The 18,276-nt window shown below is 34.1% G+C and overlaps 1 protein-coding gene across 1 annotated transcript in view; it reads left to right on the top strand.

Annotated features, from left to right (window-relative positions):
* LOC113079111 (collagen and calcium-binding EGF domain-containing protein 1-like) overlaps positions 1–8,203 on the top strand; it is a 46,047-nt gene extending 37,844 nt beyond the window's left edge. The window contains exons 9-11 of the mRNA XM_026251312.1: positions 4,031–4,066; positions 6,651–6,686; positions 7,809–8,203. Coding sequence (XP_026107097.1) covers positions 4,031–4,066; positions 6,651–6,686; positions 7,809–8,066 — 330 coding nt within the window. The 3' untranslated portion in view covers positions 8,067–8,203. The remainder of the gene's footprint in view (positions 1–4,030; positions 4,067–6,650; positions 6,687–7,808) is intronic.
* Positions 8,204–18,276: the final 10,073 nt, after the last annotated feature.

Here is an 18,276-nt window from a genome sequence, read left to right as displayed (position 1 = left end):
TATTGTGTATCTGGGTGGCATGTGGTTTACATTCTTTAATATGAGTCTTGATTGGTGTCCATATTTATTATGACTCACTAAAGAATGTGCTAAAGCAGGTTCAAGGATGTAATGCAGGGGAAGCTTAATTCTACACATGGAAATCTGCTTTTACTGCTAAGGTTTAGTTCTAGTCTTCCTAAAACACACAGACCTGTTACTGTCAAATGGCCCTTCAAACCTTAAATAAAGACCTGTTCAAACCTGAAGGAGCTAAATGACATGAAAGTAAACAATATTTGCAAAATATTTTTTTTTTCTTGTAACAGTCGCCTCAGTGGGGGAACTAAGACTTGAATTTGCTTTTGAACCGATTGGATGGGGGGCGGGTTGGGGGCATGTAAGCTAAAATATAGTTTAAAAAATTAATATTAATAATAATTCATAATATAATAATTTTTCTTTTTTGCCGATTTTAGTAAAATAATATATAAAACTATAATATAATCAGTGTTCTTCTAGTATAATTAGTATTAATATATATCAGCTTTATTTCAAAATATTTTAATAGCACTAATTAACAATAACAAAACTGGATATGTATATTTGTTTTTCATTAATTAACAAATTTATGTTTGTATAACAAAATGAATGGTCCAACCTTCAAAAAAATATAAATATAGACTAAAAATGGCAGATTATCATAGTACAATATTTCAGAAGTGGATCAAATAGTTAATATAGAAGTTGTGTTTGAAAACTTGAAAATGCATGTTCTCAGTGTTGTAAATCTAGACTTGCTGGGATCAGGCATTTAGACATAACCTCAGCTGGAAGTCAGGCCTGACAGTATGTTTTCGCAGCCGTGGATATTTGTAGATATACTGAGCAAATTGTTATGTTGTTGATGGTGGATATGTCACCGAATGTTTTCTTTAAACACTTCAGATGCATTTGTACTTGAAATATTTCTAGGTCATGGATGGTGAGTAAGTCTGTAATGTCTGGTCTCATTTGGGACATGGTCAGTTTTAGCTCTCATAGCCATGGAAATCTTTGTTTTTGGATGCAGTTCCACTTCATGTTTGCTTTTACGGGCTCTTAATAGTTTCAGCAGACTTGTAAGACTGAAACTGGATCAGAAGGTGCAGGATCAGTTTCATTTGTACTCAAATCATTTGAAGAGTCTTTGCACTTCCAGCATATGTGGTTGTTGGCTTTTGGAGCAAGAGATTGCAACAAAACATCCTGCCTCTCACGATTGTGTCTGTAGATTTATGTAAAGAGATTGTGTCAATTTATCACAGTTACACTGCAAGGCTTAATGGACTGATCCAATATTTTGACACATGTTTTTATGTCTTGTTCATTTACATTCACTTAAGACATCACCGACTGTGTTTACTTTTTTATAAACACACACTAGGCCAGTGATTTATTTATTTATTTATTTTTGGACATGAAGTACCATTAAAATGATTTTGTTAATCCGTGTGCCATATCAAACTGACACAACCAATTAAATTCTGTATTATATGTGTAGTCTCAATTTCAACATATTGCTCACATAATATCCCATCATCCATGCAAAGTGTATTGTTAAGAGTACAAATCAACTCCATTGTATGTTCTTAAAGGAATGTCATTGGTGATTGATTGAGCCTACAGTTGCACCATGATGCCGTGGTGTGGAGGAGTGGTTGCCAGGGCTTTGCTATGCAGATTCTGTGTTGTTATGATTGGTTGTGATGGGCCAATCAGAACATCTGATGTTTCATTTAGGACCACACACGAAAGTTGGCCAAATTTAAAATGATAAAAAAATTCAGTGCAACATATTTTTTTGTTTCTTTTCACACATATAAAGCAATGTTTGTGACTGATATAAAAAAAAACTACAACAACAACACTACTGAATTGATTGTAAATATACTCTTTTATATACTACATAAAAATATACTACATTAATTATCATTATTATTATTGTTATTATTATTATTATTATTATTATTAATTGTAATATTTCATAGAAATTCGACTACTAAATATTTATTTTATCTAAATTTTTACTTTAAAGCATGGATTATAATAATAATAATTAAATCAACATTCTTAATTTAAAAACATTAATATGTAATACATTAATATTGTTCAATTATTTTGTTATTATTTTAATATATTTTAATATTAACATTATGAATTAATATAATATGCATTTGCATTTTTTTTTTATTCAAATAAATTAGGAATGTGGTTTTAAGTTACAAAGTGTCACTTTAACATCCAGACATTTTTTATAATCTAAACGAAAAAATTTTTATTTAAAAATGTAAATGCAAAATTAATTAAATATTAATATTTAACTTGTAACATTAATATTAAAATGTATTAAAATAAAATGTTTTATTATTGTTTTGATATTTTATTTAACAAATTTTACCAATAACATTATAAATGATTAAATGTTATTATTATTTATTTTTTTAAATAAGTAGAAATGTGAATAAAATTTGTCAAAGTGTTTAGCTGCAGTAAAGCAGCAGATATTCAGCTCTCCAGACTTTCAGATCATGCTATCAGCTCAAGCCTAGCTGGGTCACCGTCTGGGCTAGCGTTTGAACACGTGTCCCCTAAACCCCCTGACCTTCAGCTGGATGACCTATGACTCTCTGAAGGGGGGCGTCTTTGCAGGTGGAGTGGAAACTAGGGCGGGTAACCGGAATCACTTTCATCCTTAGTTTTTTTTTTCTAACAAGATCTGTCCTCCTTTATCACGTTTGATCCCCCTGTTCTTTTTGATTGTTGCCTGATATATTTCCTACCAGAAAGCTGGTTGTGAGCCAAGCCTTTTTTATAGTTTGCGTATAGAAACAATACATTTTTCAAGATTCTGAAGCACAACATTCATCCTACCTCTGGATGTTGACAAATGATAATGGCAGTAACAGGGAAAAGGCTGACTGCGTTACTTCACATGGTTTGCTTTCTTTGGCCAGTGTGCGTCTCGAGGCCGACTGTTAACCCTTTCTGATAATCAACCTTTTTAATGCAATCGACCTAATCACTGAAGCAAGAGTCGTCAGTGAAGAAATACACTTCTGAAATATTGTAATAATTTATGAACCCTATATGTAGAAACATGAGCCTTTCAATGCACTGGAGTCTTGGCTCATAACATGAATTTAGTTCTAGAGGGCTCACAGTTTCAGTCTGTTGTAAGAAGTTATGCAGTTTGGAACCGTGTTCTTGGAAAACACGGTCTAAGGTGCGGCCTCCAGTTGCGTCTGTGAGGTTGAGTTGTGTTTTGTATGCGCATAAATAGGAGTTCAAAACCTAAACATGTGTACTCATGGGCCTCCCCTGTCTGTCACAACCGCTCCACCCATGAACACATTCACTCTGTGTCTTTACTCAAACACTGCTGACATTGCAGTTGGCACAGAACCAGCTCTCTCTAATCGCCCACATAAAAACCCAGAGTTCAATTAAGTATTTTTAGATCGATGAATCATGTTTTCCATTCTGGTACAAATATTGCTCAGATCTGCCCTAAAGATCTTGACAGGCATGATTTGATGTGTGAAAATATTTAAGAGTTGAATTAATAGGACCATCAAATATATAATTAAATTAATATAAATATGCCAAGGGTCCTTTGTTTGGCCTTTTGCGGTCATATGGTTTTGGTCAGATAAAATCTATTTTATGAAGCCTTCTCAGAGATTAACTTTTAAACATAGATGTTTTTATTTATTCCATCATTCTTTTAAAAAATATTTACAATCAATGCATTTACAATCAATATTTTTACAGTATGATTGACTTTTTTTTTTTTTAGCAGTTAACATTTCTAAATTGAACTTTTAAACATGAACAATTGTAAAAAATAAAAAAAAATTATATTTTTAATAAAGCATTTTTAATAAAGTAATAAACCATTCCCTTGTGCAGTCATACAAAATTAAACCTATATATTTGTGCTGTGGGTTTTTTTAGTAAATATGTATGGTTTTGTGTTTAATTAGGATGTTTTTGTGTTTTGTGTTCATAGGGTCCACCCGGGGCTCCAGGGAGAGATGGCATGAAGGTATGTTTTCTATCTTTATCTCCGTCCACTACTTTTCAATGTTGTGGCCATGGCTGTTTTTCATGTCTGGAGTCCAAAGATTTGGAAAAAACAGGATAAAGAAATTTAAGGTCAATGGTGACCAATCACTAATGCAATAATCTGTTGGATGGCGTTGGGTCGATGACCAAAGAGCAAAATATTCAAATATGACATCATAGATGGCAGGACGAATTGCACATATTTCAGAATGTCCGAACATCATTATTAAGTTTTTGAAATTAATTATGATTAGTCCAGATATTGAATAAAAATACACGGGGGGATTTCACCTGCACCATTTTTTTTTTTTTATCAAAATTTGTTCAAGTTGTAGAAGAATTGAGGCAGGTATTTTAAAGTCAGCAAGACTATTCTCAAAAAGAAACCAGAAACATGCTGTTCACAATTACACAAATGTCTTTGCAAATGTTCAAGATATTTGCAAGCGCACTTAATTTTGTAGAAATATAATGTGATATTTGCATTACTGTGTTGTTAAAAAGCTGCCTTTAAATGTCTATTCTAGAGATGTAACAATATATTCTCACAATATAGGCCTATTGCAATACAAAAATGTAGCAATATAGCATAGCGACAATACATATTGTGTGTAGCTCACTCAAAAGGAAATTTTAGATGGATTTAAATCAACATCAAATAACGTAAACTCAGGTCGACACACATTTGGGCTTTCGTGATTATTAATTAGTAGTAGTAAATTAAGGTTACACTTTTTGATTTAAGGTGTCCTTGTTACCAGTGTTGTGCCTGAACGCGTTCATTGAACAATAGTTCATGAACTCGTTCATATTTTTGGCGAACGTGAACTGAACGTGCTGTATTAATGCCTGATGAATGTTACTGTCAACTCGTTCATTCTGGTGTCTGTGAACGGCTTGCTCTCTCAGGTTAACTTTGTTCAATAGGGTGCCAGATTTCTATAGAGCCTTCGAGGCGAAAACCCGGCTAAAACACACCATAAACGGGTCTTAATATAATGTAGCGGAAAAACACCAAATCTGACAACACCACCAAAAGCAACAATGGGGAAATGCTGTCCCCTCAATGCTAATGTAAACCCTTGGTTGGATAAGGATTCAAAATTGGATATGAAAATGAAATCTGACGCATAGCTTCATTGTTAAAACTGATTAAAAAAAAATTGCTGTCTGTGATTCTATATGGCATGTGGCAATAATTTTGAAAAATAATAGCTCGCAGCAACATATGGAAAAAAAGAACTATGAACTAGTGAAATTTGTTCAAAATTTTGTAGTTTGAACTATGACCTGAACTAGTTCATTTTAAAATTTGTGAATTGAACTTCATGTAGTTCATGTAGAAAGTGAACTTTCCCAACACTGCTTGTTACAGTGTAATTATACATTTAAGTGAGTAATATTAATTAACTATTACATGTACGTACTATAGGGTTAGGATTAAGGATTGGTTTAGGGTTAATGGCATGTAATTATCCATCATTTATAGTTTTTATTGTAGTAACTACATGTAACAAGGACATTGTAAAATAAAGTGTTATCTAAATTCAAAAAACAAAACTTAATAAAACATATACTCTTTGACACACGTAGTCCATTCCTCGTGTAAATTTAGCATTTTAATGAACAGTACTTTTTCTAACTGTTTATCTAAGTCTTAGAAGTAATTATATATTGTTTAAAACCATTTCAGTTTATTGTGAGATCAGTATTTTGTATTGAACTGAATCGTGACATGAGTGTATTGTTACACCCCTAGTCAGTGCAATAAACTGGATGTTGTTATTCACGTAGCAAGCAATAAATATGTCAACAGTTTAACTAACTTTAACCAGATTGATTGTCCCTTGATTATAATTGAAACTGGCTGTAAAAGTAAATTCTTCACACTAATGTACCATGTTGCTTCATGAATTTCACTTTTAGACATTTCAGAACACAACTAAAACTAACTAGCTTAGCCTTAAGCATTCACCTTCACATATTTAGGCCTACTTTAGCATGCTTTTCCAATGTTTTGTTAGTTTTCTGACATGCATGTGCATGCATAGGTTCAAGGTTGATCCATGTAGTGTGTAGACTTCTGTTACATGTTTGTATAGAAGGTTTTTTTGGCTTATATATTCACAAATCAAAAACATCTGGGCCACTTACTACCTCTTTGTGAACCCTGACCCTACATAATGCCCACAGAGGGGTCGATATCTCACAACGTCTGTCTGTGTGGTACCTACTGCCATACCTCAGCCCAAATGAACTAGAGACCAGCTCTAAATGGTGCGCAGAAACACTGCTAAGATAACATTTATATATACACTCAGATGCTGAATAAACTTGTTTCTGTCTATTGGTTTTACATGCGAGCTAAATTGCATTGTGCAGTGATGATTCATTTGCTGAATGACGGGAGAAGAGATGTCTGATTGTGATGTGGCCAGTGATGGCTTGTTTTCTCATGTGTGATCATGTTACTGAGAGATAGCAGGCAATAACTGTCCCATTGGACTTCTCATGGCTTCTTTACTGTAATCCTGCTAACCCAAATATTTGTTTGGTTTCTCCAGGGAGAGAGAGGGGTCCCCGGCCCTTCCGGACCGCCTGTAAGAACATCATGGCACTCTCTCTCATGGTTCTTATGTCTGAAATATATTTGTCTGTGTTCGTCTCTCTCACTCTTACCCTTGATCACACTTCATCTGTCTTTCTGTCTGTCTCTCTTAGCAGATATCCTATTGTGATTATCCACAAAATCAAGTTTAAAAGATTTATTTTTCTTGAAAACAGACCCAAAAACTCTTCTACCACCTTGTGAAATTTGCTTTGCCTTTTTATACTTTACTGGAAAAGTATATATTTATTTTACAAATACATTATATCTCAATTTAAATTCAAATAATAAAGAAATTGCGGGGGAAATGGGTAATTGAGCCATATTGTAATTGTTATATTTGTGGATGTGTACCTTTTTTTTTTATATATAATAAAATTAATAATAAATACAAAATCTATTACTAGTACAAGTAAAAAGTATAATTCATTAACACATGTTCGTGATTTTGGTATTATGATTGTTTTTTTGTTTTTTTTAATATGTATTTTAATTTTTATATTTGAAATTAATTTTGAAAATATTTTGCGGTTCTAAAATAATAGATGCAGAATCATCTGCCATTTAAATTATTATAAATTATATTTCTTCTTTTTTTTTGTATTGCCACTTCCTTTTGCTGAAACTTTATATTACCCTTTTAATTAAAATAAATTCTACATTTAAAAATGTATGTAAATTATTTTTAAATATATAGACAATTCTATGGATTTTGCTATTCTAAAAAATGAATGCAAAAATCACTGGAAATAGGAAACAAACAACAAAACATAAAATAATGGGTAAATATTTTCATTTCCTGTTTGTAGTGTTTTTGCATGCATTATTTTATCAAAATCTGTAGAATGCTTAAAATAAAAAAATAAATGAATAAAAATTAATAAATATAATATATTTATATTAATTTAAATGGTATGACTTGTTAAAAAAAAGCTTCTGCAAAATCAAAATAGTTGAATATTTTTAAGTCTCACCATTTAAATAGCTATAAATTCTATGTTATGTTTTATTTATTTGGCTTAATTAAGCCTATTTGGTGGCAGTGTAGACAAGCTGCTATGGTGAGATTATATTATTATATTTTTTATTATATTATATATTATTATATTTTCAGGGCCCACCAGGATCCTTCGACTTCCTGTTACTCATGATGGCTGACATTCGTAACGACATCGCAGAGTTGCAGAACAAAGTGTTCAGCAGACCGTTGCACTCCGTAGAGGATTTCCCATCTGCCCCGGACAATTGGAGGGACACCCAGGAAAGCCTGGACTTTGGCTCTGGTGAAGACCACAAACCCAAGATCCCACCTAAGAGCAACAGGAAGAGGAAATTGCCCCAAACCTCAAATAATCCAGATTGGCCAATTTAAAGATTGCCCTCAAAGAGTGGCAGAACTGAAAGAAAGAACTGATTGTAGAGAGAATGAGGAGTGTAAATATCACAGAACGACTATTTAACTGTATGCTGAAAAAAGGCTGAATATATTTCATTGTATGAAATTTCTATTTTTATAATATAAAGGATGTGCATTTTGTATTTTGGGCATTTTGAATGTGTCATTTGTCTACCAAATAACAGGTTACATATACCATGGTTCTCTTGTTAGGGCCAGATTCACGGAAACATTAAGAATCGAATCCCTTTAACCACTGATTTCTTATTTTCTAGCTCAAGAAATAGTTACGAATATTTTTTTAGTTCCAAAAATACTTCTAAAAATATTTTTAAGGTTTCTTAAGATGACACTTAATAAGAATTAAAATCCTTTAAAACTATTTTATTCTAATTATATAGAATGTGCAACATGCTACCGTTAAAGAATTTGGGGTCAGGCATATTTTATTATTGTTATTATTTGAAATAATATTTCAATTCAGCAAGTGTGCATTAAATTGATCAGATAAAAAAAGTCTGATTTAAATAAATGCCGTTCTTCTCTATTCATTAAAGAATCCAAACAATGTATCACAGTTTCCACAAAAAAATATTAAGCACTAAACAGGAACTGTTTTCAACATTGATAATAATAAGCATTGTTTTAGAGCACCGAATCATTATATTACTATATATATATATATATATATATATATATATATATATATATATATATATATATATATATATATATATATATATATATATATATATATATATACAGTATATCAGGCACTCTATACAATATTACACTGAGTTTAAACCCAAGGTTTAGCAATAATAGAGGACACTGAGTGAGGGTTTTCAACAGCTCTGTTGTCCTCACCTATTAAACACCTTGCCCTCTCTCTCAACTCTCTCTTTTTTGTACTTCCCCTCACAGTTCATGAAGCGGTTCACAGCTATGGAACGTCATTGCCATTTGACCTTCCTGTATACTCATTTATCTCTGAGGAAAACAAGATCATAGATAGCTGCTTCTGCATTTTCTATAGGATCTGTTTTCCATAGGTGTTGACATGACTAACGAACTCCAGGAGTGACTGTCCGTTAACGCTCTGCAAGCCTTGTAAAACTGGAAAATGAGGTAAAATAAAAGTGGGCCGAATACCAATCCCTGCAGAATACCTCTGAGTGCTTGGTGCTTTCACCTGGACCTTCCATTTCCAGTGTGACAAATGATTTAGAGGCAATATTTGCCATAATATCTTTTTTTGATCTCTAATTTAACTGGGCTTATTAGTTGACATTTTTATACAAAAATAAATCATATAATAATATACACTACAGTAAAAAATTTGGGGTATGTAAGATGTTTTAATATTTTTTGAAAGAAGTATTTATGCTCACCATTGATGCATTTATTTAATCAAAAATACAGTAATATTGTAAATAAAATTTATTTTATTCCTGTGATGACAAAGCTGAATTTTCAACAGCCATTACTCTAGTTTCCAGTCACATGATCCTTCAGAAATCAGTATAATATGCTGCTTTGCTGCTCAAGAAACAATTCTTACATTTCACTGGAAATGCAAGGTCAGGTCAAAGACATTGAATTATGGGTTAATATTTCAAACATAACCTGTATATAATGTCAAATCTGTTTGTCCTGTGAACATTTATCATAGATGAGGTTAACTAAACTCTTTAATACTTGCAATTGAAGCTTGGAAATCGGATTCAAACATGCTTGACTGGCCTCTTACCTTTATTCCCAGCGGTGGGCACCCGTTTGATTCTGACACTGTCTTCCCCTCCACATTTCATGGTTAAATCGTACTGATCCGTGTGAGAGCCGCACAGTAATGGCCCATGAAGAGAAACTGTCTGAAGTAACCAGCCAACAACTGCAGCCAGTTCACCCTGCAGGCCATTTATACAGACTTCATCAAAACATCATTTTGAGCTGTGAGTACTGTGTGAATGCAAAGACAATATTTTGATTTGACTAAGTGAAACGATTCATATGAACGTTTGGAAATAGCCAGTAAGTTTACATTACCTGTTATTAAAGAATGACGCATAAGAAGAATTAGATGGCTATTTTTTTTGGTACTTGGTCTCCTTTGCAAATTGTGAATGAAAAATAGATGTACATTGCACAGTTTAATTGCAAATGCAGTGTTTCCCATGCCATTTTGTCTTACAGTGTGTGTGTATATATATATATATATATATATTATTCTTTATTCAAAATTATCTGCTTGGTTTTTATTTGATTTCATTTTATTTTGTGTTTATATACTCTGCCGGGTTTGATTTGGTTTCATTTTATTGTCTTTTTTTTATTGCAGACTCTTTGTTGTGTGGCTATTTAACCACTAGATTGCAGCAGAGGTGTATTATAATCGTAAAATATTGCATACAATGCTGTGAGGTGAGTGTTCCACAAGATGGCAACAACACACAAGCTCCAGACTTTTCCCGTCTTGTAGTAGAACGAATTTTATGATTAATGCGTTGTGATGCTGAGTAAATTCGTCACTTCATTCTAACACAGCACAGGTCACTGAGTGCCATTATAGTTTGTGTCTTCATTTCCCACCTGCTAATAAGATCAATAATCAGGTGGATAGTGAAGTAAACACAAAATGCCTTTTGTAAGCACTTCACTCACTCAATATAATCTAATAAATGTAAAATAGACAATGGAGACTAGTGTTGAATTAGTGTTTAGTCTCTCATGCCGCCATTCTAAACACATTCATTAAGACTGAACTATTTACTTTCCTTGTTTTGTTTTAGGCCTAGTTCTAAAGAAAGCAAAAAAGATGCAGTAATTGCTTAATAATGATTAAAAGTGGCTCTTAATTTTAGATTTCATAGCCTCTGTTTATTTTGGATGGAGATGTACCTGACATCAACTCGCCCTTTTTATCTCACCCCGTTTACAAGGGCTACTTGGCACAGTGACGCTCATTCAGGACTGCCTTGGCTTGCTTTCTGAGTGGCACAATCCTCAAAAATCATTCCATGTTCAGCTCTGGTCTCAGTTATCTCCTCTCAAAATCCTTTCCATGTCTCTTTTAAAAAGTTTTGCGCCCCAGTTCCCCAGGCTGTAATTAAAGTCCATCCCTCTTTAGATCTGTTTCTCCTGAAGAAATCATGCCACCAGTGCTGCTGGAATAATGTGACTTACAGAGCGACGTACAGTGCATTCAGGCAAACCTTTTTTTACCAGAATGTGTGTTCCCTGGGAATTGAACCCAGGACCTTTTGCACCGCTAATGCAATGCTCTGAGCCACAGAAACTATTCTAACATGCGTGTATTTGATTACAGTCCATGAACATGTGAACATTTATGTTTATATTTGTGTAATATGGGAATCTTTCAGTAGCATGGTATACCAGTAGTCATGTTTTTACTGCAGTGAACATATTTTAGTCTGCTTCACACTGAATCACACATGCGCAGTATCATCAGCTCCTCGGTTCTCGAATTGGATGCGTCCGACAGAAACGGTTCTTGACTTGTAAATGAGTCACATGGACTACTTTGATGTTTTTCTTATCTTTCTGGACATGGACAGTATATCGTACACACACTTTCAATGGAGGGACAGAAAGCTCTCAGGGTTAAATCAGAAATATCTTAAACCGTGTTCCCAAGATGAACGGAGGTCTTACAGGTTTGGAACAACATGAGGGTGAGTTATTAATGACATAATTTTCATTTTTCAGTTAACTAACCCTTTAAGATTAGAAGAAGAGGGGCTGGAGGGGTAGGAGGTAAACGGGACATTTTTCAGCCAGAAATATTCCCCAAACCATCTGGATCTTATTAATGGACAGTGTACAAGAGCCATCCTTTAAAGATTTCAAATATTTGCTGAAGTGCCCCTTGTTCCTAATTATATCTGACTGGCTGCGTCCCTCATTATTTAGAACTACCCACTACGAAGGAAAAACACAAGTGAAAGTGAATGCGCCCCTGCTCGGTCCCCGTTCAAACATCATCAAGCTAATGCTTAATGGCAGATCCTGAATGAGTCACTGTGCTGCAATAAAAGTCATTAATGAGGTAATTTTATTAACTGTGCTTGCTTGCCCGGCCTCGTCGGTATGGAAGAACAGGAGGGGAAAAGTTCCAGGCGAACATCAGCGGCAACAGTGAAAATTAGGGTTTCACTCCACACTAATTAATGCCTTTAAGAGATTAAATGCAAGCACCAAATTAACTGCCCCAAAAACCTTCATTGAGGGGAAGAAATACATTGTTGCCCTCCCATGTAATTACAGGACAGTGTAAATTCAATTTTAATGAGGCGAAAGCCACTCCTTCAGCTCTTTTTTCCCCTCTTCAATCCGCAGAAAGAAAGAAAGAAAGCGCTAGTGAAAGCTTGCTGTTGTTGAGGCCTAAGTTAAAGGAAGCACCGACAGGACAAAGGGCGATTGTGTGCAAGCCGAACGCTTTAGAATCCATAAACAGGTATAGGGACTGAATAGCCCTCCTTCTGAGACTCCTAGAAGGCCTGGCTTCCCATCTCCACAACACTGGGCTCTTAGAGAGGTAGGGAAGGAGAAACAAGGTGAGGAGGGTACATTCGGCACTGAAAGGCCCCCAGTGAAGCAGGCGCTCGCTGTCTCCCGCTCTCGTTGAGTTATCTTTATACAGGTTTTGTCTCTTCTAATTGAAGCTGATGGGTGACTAATTGGTAGCTTTTTTACAAAGCTCACTACTTAAGCCACGGCAGGCCGAGGGAGACAGCATGAGCAGAGTTAATGAGAGGTTTTATACAAATAAAGGTCTTTAAACTAGGCTTTCCATGTTTGCGAGGAAAGTTGAGGATATCCTTTTGTCGTAAATTTCTCCTCTCCTTTTTCGTGCAGGTATCTGAAAAGGGGGGATATTCAAAGGTGGAGGAGATGGCGAGCACTTGTGAGGATAAAGGAATCCATTCGATATTGTTTGGAACCTTTGGTTTTCGTGTGTCGGTAAATAAGAGTAGGGCACGGTCTCTCCGGTGAATGCTCTTTAGTTCGGACAGATAATGAGAGAACACTCTACATACACACACAGGACCGTGTTGAGCCACTTTAAGGTAATGTTTGAGTGCTCAGAACACCACACACAACCACACACAAAGGTCACCACTGCTTTATGTAGACACACACTCTCAAACACACTTGCATATAAAATAGGTGCCACAAGATGTTAATTGGCACATATTCGAAAATACTTTTTCTAATTGGTTCTTTTATTTACATTTACTTTATATTTAATTTTCTCATCTAATCTAAAATAAAAATACAAACTATTAAATATATAATATTTTTTACACTTCACTTTACACTATAACACTTCATTTAAATGGCATATAATTTTATTCACGGTTTTACATATTTGCAGTTGAAATAGAAATGTTGTAATAGGTTGTTTTTATTAAATATTATATATATATATATATATGTATATATATAGAATGTTTAAAAAAATCTATTGCAAATAAATGCTGATTAAATTAACATTCATTTCATCAAAGAATCCTGAAAAAAAATGTACCATGGTTTCCACAAACATATTAAGCAGCAAAAAGTTAAAAAAATAATTATAATAATTGATAGCAATAGAACCTTTAATACTTCATTGCCAATTACAGCTGATAATAACTAAGCAGCAAATTAGCATATTATATTAATGATTTCTGAAGGATCGTGTGACACTGAAGAAATTCAGCTTTACCATCACAGAAATAAATTATATTTTAAAATATATTTAAATAGAAAACAATTATTTTACATGGCAATAATATTTCACAATATTTCGGTTGTTACTGGGGGGTTTTTATGCAGTCTTGCTGAGCATAACGGTCTTCTTTCAAATATAGTCAAATAAAATATATATATATTATTCCTAACTTTTTACTGGTAGTGTAAATAATAATAAATAACAATGCATATTATATATTAAATATAATACCCACAGACACAGACATTTAATAAACTCATACAATACTTTTTATTTTATGATCTTTCAATAGGTTAACACTCAGATAAGTCAATAACAAACACATCCCTGATTATTGACCTATTCATTAGTTGATTTAAACCATAAGGTTGTCATCCAAAAAGGGCTCAAATCTTAAGTTGATGAAAGGACCAACTAGGGCTGAAGTGCTCACCATAGTGAAGTGAATTCCCTGCAGGTGATGGATAATAAAATGCTATGCTGCTTTTCTTCCACACCACTGTTATTTACTAGGTTTTGTTGTGGGAATTGTTTTTCAACATCGTAGTTGTTTTTGTTTGCATTAGTTTGTGAATTCAATGCGGAAGACACTGAATACAGAAAAGGGAACCCAACTGAGAGGTGAGAAGCCATGCTCAGCTGCTCTGTGTCCCTTATGACCTGAAAAAGGCCTTTTTATAATGCACACATTGAGCCCAGTTAGGAAACACTTGCTGCCAAAATTGAGTTTTTCTTCCATATTGCCATGCTGCTTTATTTTACACATTAAAACTGTGGTCTATCTGCATCTGCTTTCCAAAAATAACATTTCTTTGGCTGCATAATTAGCTGGCCAAATATTTGTACTAACTAATTAGTTGAAGTATTCTCCTGATGTGTAATCCATTAGCTCCCATCAGGTGCCTTTGTCTCCAATCCAAATGAGCCATTTGCATTTCACTTGTTATTTAAATCGTACATTTCCTCCAAACTGTGAGAATTAACTTTCTAATGAACTTCACACAAAAGAGAACGGACCTCAATTACAAACTCTCTCCTCAGGCTAAAGTAATGATTCGAACAAGAGAGACACTTGTCATGATTAGGGGAGTATCGTGAGCCGGAGAAAAGGCCACAGGAAGATCAGCCGGAGTGATGCTGATGGATTACTCACAAGCCTTTGAGTAACAAGGCATGACATTTAATCTAAGGTTGAAGAGATAGTTTTGGAAAAATGCAACATGACATGGTTTTTCAGGCAAGATAAAAAAAAAACTAACTTGATTGTGACAACATTAACAAAATGTTTACATGTAGTTGGCATTAAAAATTTCAGGATCCTTTTTTCCAACATCAGTTTAATTCAAATTACATTTAAAGGTTAAAATGATTTAATAATGGAAATTTGTATTGTTAGATTAATCTTCTTCTTCTTCTTCTTCTTCTTCTTATATAATGATTTAAACTGATTTGTATTGTAAAATATTGTTTTCTATTATCATCATCATCTTATGCTATTTAATATTATTATAAAATGTTTGACACTTATCTACTTTTTCACTATTTTTGCATTTAAAGGTTCAATTTTATAAGAAAAATATATATTTTTAGTTTTCTATTATTATTATAATAATTATTAAATATATTTACACTATTTTTAATTCCCTATTAGATCTCTGTTTGAAGTTTAATTACAGCCCTGCAAAGATTTATTATTATTATTTAATGCATGTATAAAAATAAATATGAAATAACCAGTAAATGTGTTGTGGATGGTTGCCAGGGAGTTACCATGTGGTTAGTATGGTGTTCTGATTTTAAGGTTCATGGTTCTTTATTTATCACATTATTTGTCAAATATGGTGACTCTCTCATCTCTCTCTATCAATGCAAGACTATGGGATATTTTCCCAGTTTGCCAGTTAAGAGTGCACAACTGATCTCTTGTCAAATTAATATTACTCCTCTTTTCAACAAGCCATGTGTTGTGAGAGAGCGTATAATTCAAGATTGTAGCACAAATGGTACAGGACAAGTTACATACGGACATTTGACACATAGTTTTGGGTTAATTCAAATATCTAATCCTTATGTATGCAAAATAATGAAATGCAGTTTAAAATAGTTATAGATGGAGCTTAGCATGTCGCTCCGCTTTGCTGTGTGTATGTCAGTGTAAATTATCCACTTTTGATCAACAGAAATATTTTTCTACTCTTATATATAACAAAATACAAATGAAATTGCGTGTAATCTATTCAACACCCCCCCCCCCCCTCCATTTCGTTTAGCTGTGTCAGGGTCAGCTGATGTTAACCTTAGAGTGAGGTCATCCCCTCATTAGCCCTCCACTATTAGCATAGAAAGTGAATGGTGTGGGATTATAACAGACCCCCATCATGTCCTGCCGAGGGTTTGGGACGCCCCTATGAAAAAGACACCTCAGGAGCCTCTGCTCTCCATTCGGGTCTGATCCCTTCCACACTGTGCTAGTGCTGCATTACCACTGACCTGAGAGCAGAGGGTCGATCATTGGGCTGAATGAATGGGTGGTATCTGCCTGATGCAGTCCACAGTGACAGATCACGCCAATCATGCAATCTCATAAATATAGCACTCATTAAACACCTTCATTACAGGTTCAGCAGGATAAGAGGACGTGCTAAGAGTCTCTTGTTCTGTCACTCAAGGTTTGTGTCCTAAAAATTTGCAGATAAATTAGCCCCTATTCTTCTTGATATGTTTGTGGATTCGTTTGAAAAGGGTAGCTTGCCACAAACCTTGAATGAAGCAAACATTATACTTTTACTAAAACCTGGAAAGGATCCTTCAAAATGTAATTCATACAGGCCAATTTCTCTCTTAAACTCAGATGTAAAAATTTTGGCAAAAATCCTCTCTTTACGTTTAGATACAGTAATAGAGAACTTGATTTCAAAAGACCAAACAGGTTTTATCAGAGGTCGACATTCTTTTAGTAATATCCGGAGATTATTAGGGGTAATACACTCGCCTAAACTTTCTCAGGACCCTATCCCTCAGGTAGTTATCTCGTTAGATGCTGATAAAGCGTTTGACAGGGTGGAGTGGAAATATTTATTCTTTGTGCTGGAAAGATTTGGATTTGGTACATCTCTTCTCTCATTGATTAAGTTATTATACTTTTCCCCTAAAGCATCTGTAATTACAAATAGATTATGCTCAAAGTATTTCCCCCTATCACGGGGTACAAGACAAGGATGCCCTCTTAGTCCTTTACTTTTTACTTTAGCCATCGAGCCCCTATCTATAGCATTAAGACACTCACAACATTTTACTGGCATCAGCAGTAGGGGCATAGAACATAGAGTATCCTTATATGCAGATGATATGCTGTTGTATCTCTCAGATCCGATCTTAGGTATTCCACACATAGTTCAAATATTGAAACAATTTGGAACTTTCTCAGGCTATAAACTGAATTTTGCAAAAAGTGTTTGTTTCCCCATAAATAGTAAGGGCCTCCATATTTCAAATACCGATATACCTTTTCAGTTGTCTTTATCAGGTTTTAGATATTTAGGGATAAACATCACACAGGGATTCCCTAACCTTTATAAAGAGAACTTTGTTCCCTTAATCGAAAAGTTAAAACTTGACTTCAAAAAATGGAATTTGTTATTTCTCTCTCTTGCAGGAAGAATTAATTGTGTAAAAATGAACGTTCTGCCAAGGCTCTTGTACTTGTTTAAATGCATTCCAATATTTTTAACAAAATCCTTTTTTCAGAACTTAGACAGACATATTTCATCATTTATATGGGGTGGTAAAACACCTAGGATTAGGAAGGAATTTCTCCAAAGACAGAAATCTCAAGGTGGATTAGCGCTTCCTAATTTCAGGTATTATTACTGGGCTGCAAATATTTCAAAAGTACTGTATTGGGTTCAGAACCCCAAAGATGTTTGGTGTATTTCAGAGGCAAACTCCTGTACTTCATCATCCCTTCCTGCTTTAGCTTTATCTAAATTGCCCCTTTGCATTTCACGGTATAATCAATGCCCAGTCGTTGCAAATACTCTCAAGATTTGGTTTCAATTTAGACAATGTTTTGGTTTCAAAGACTTCTCCATAGCCAGCCCTATATGCAAGAATCACATATTCCTTCCAGCTCAATTAGACTCAGTCTTCAATCAGTGGCAACAATCAGGTCTTGTCAAATTTAGCGATCTTTTTATTGACGGTGTTTTTGCCCCTTTTTCCAATCTCTCCTCAAAATATAACCTGCCCAGATCACACCTTTTTAGATATTTTCAGGTTCGTCATCTAATACAAAATCATTGTCCCATATACCCATCCATTCCTCCCAGTACAGGATTGGAAACAATTTTAAACATCCCCTTACATATGAAGGGAATAATGTCTAATGTTTATAATACTTTAATGTCAATAAAAAATATTAATCTAGGCCTCACATGGATTTTTAATTCATAT

This window comes from Carassius auratus, unplaced genomic scaffold, assembly GCF_003368295.1.
Source record: "Carassius auratus strain Wakin unplaced genomic scaffold, ASM336829v1 scaf_tig00027190, whole genome shotgun sequence".
Lineage (NCBI taxonomy): Eukaryota > Metazoa > Chordata > Actinopteri > Cypriniformes > Cyprinidae > Carassius > Carassius auratus.
The sequence above is the reverse complement of the archived record's forward strand: the minus strand, read 5'-3'. Positions and strand labels throughout refer to the sequence as shown.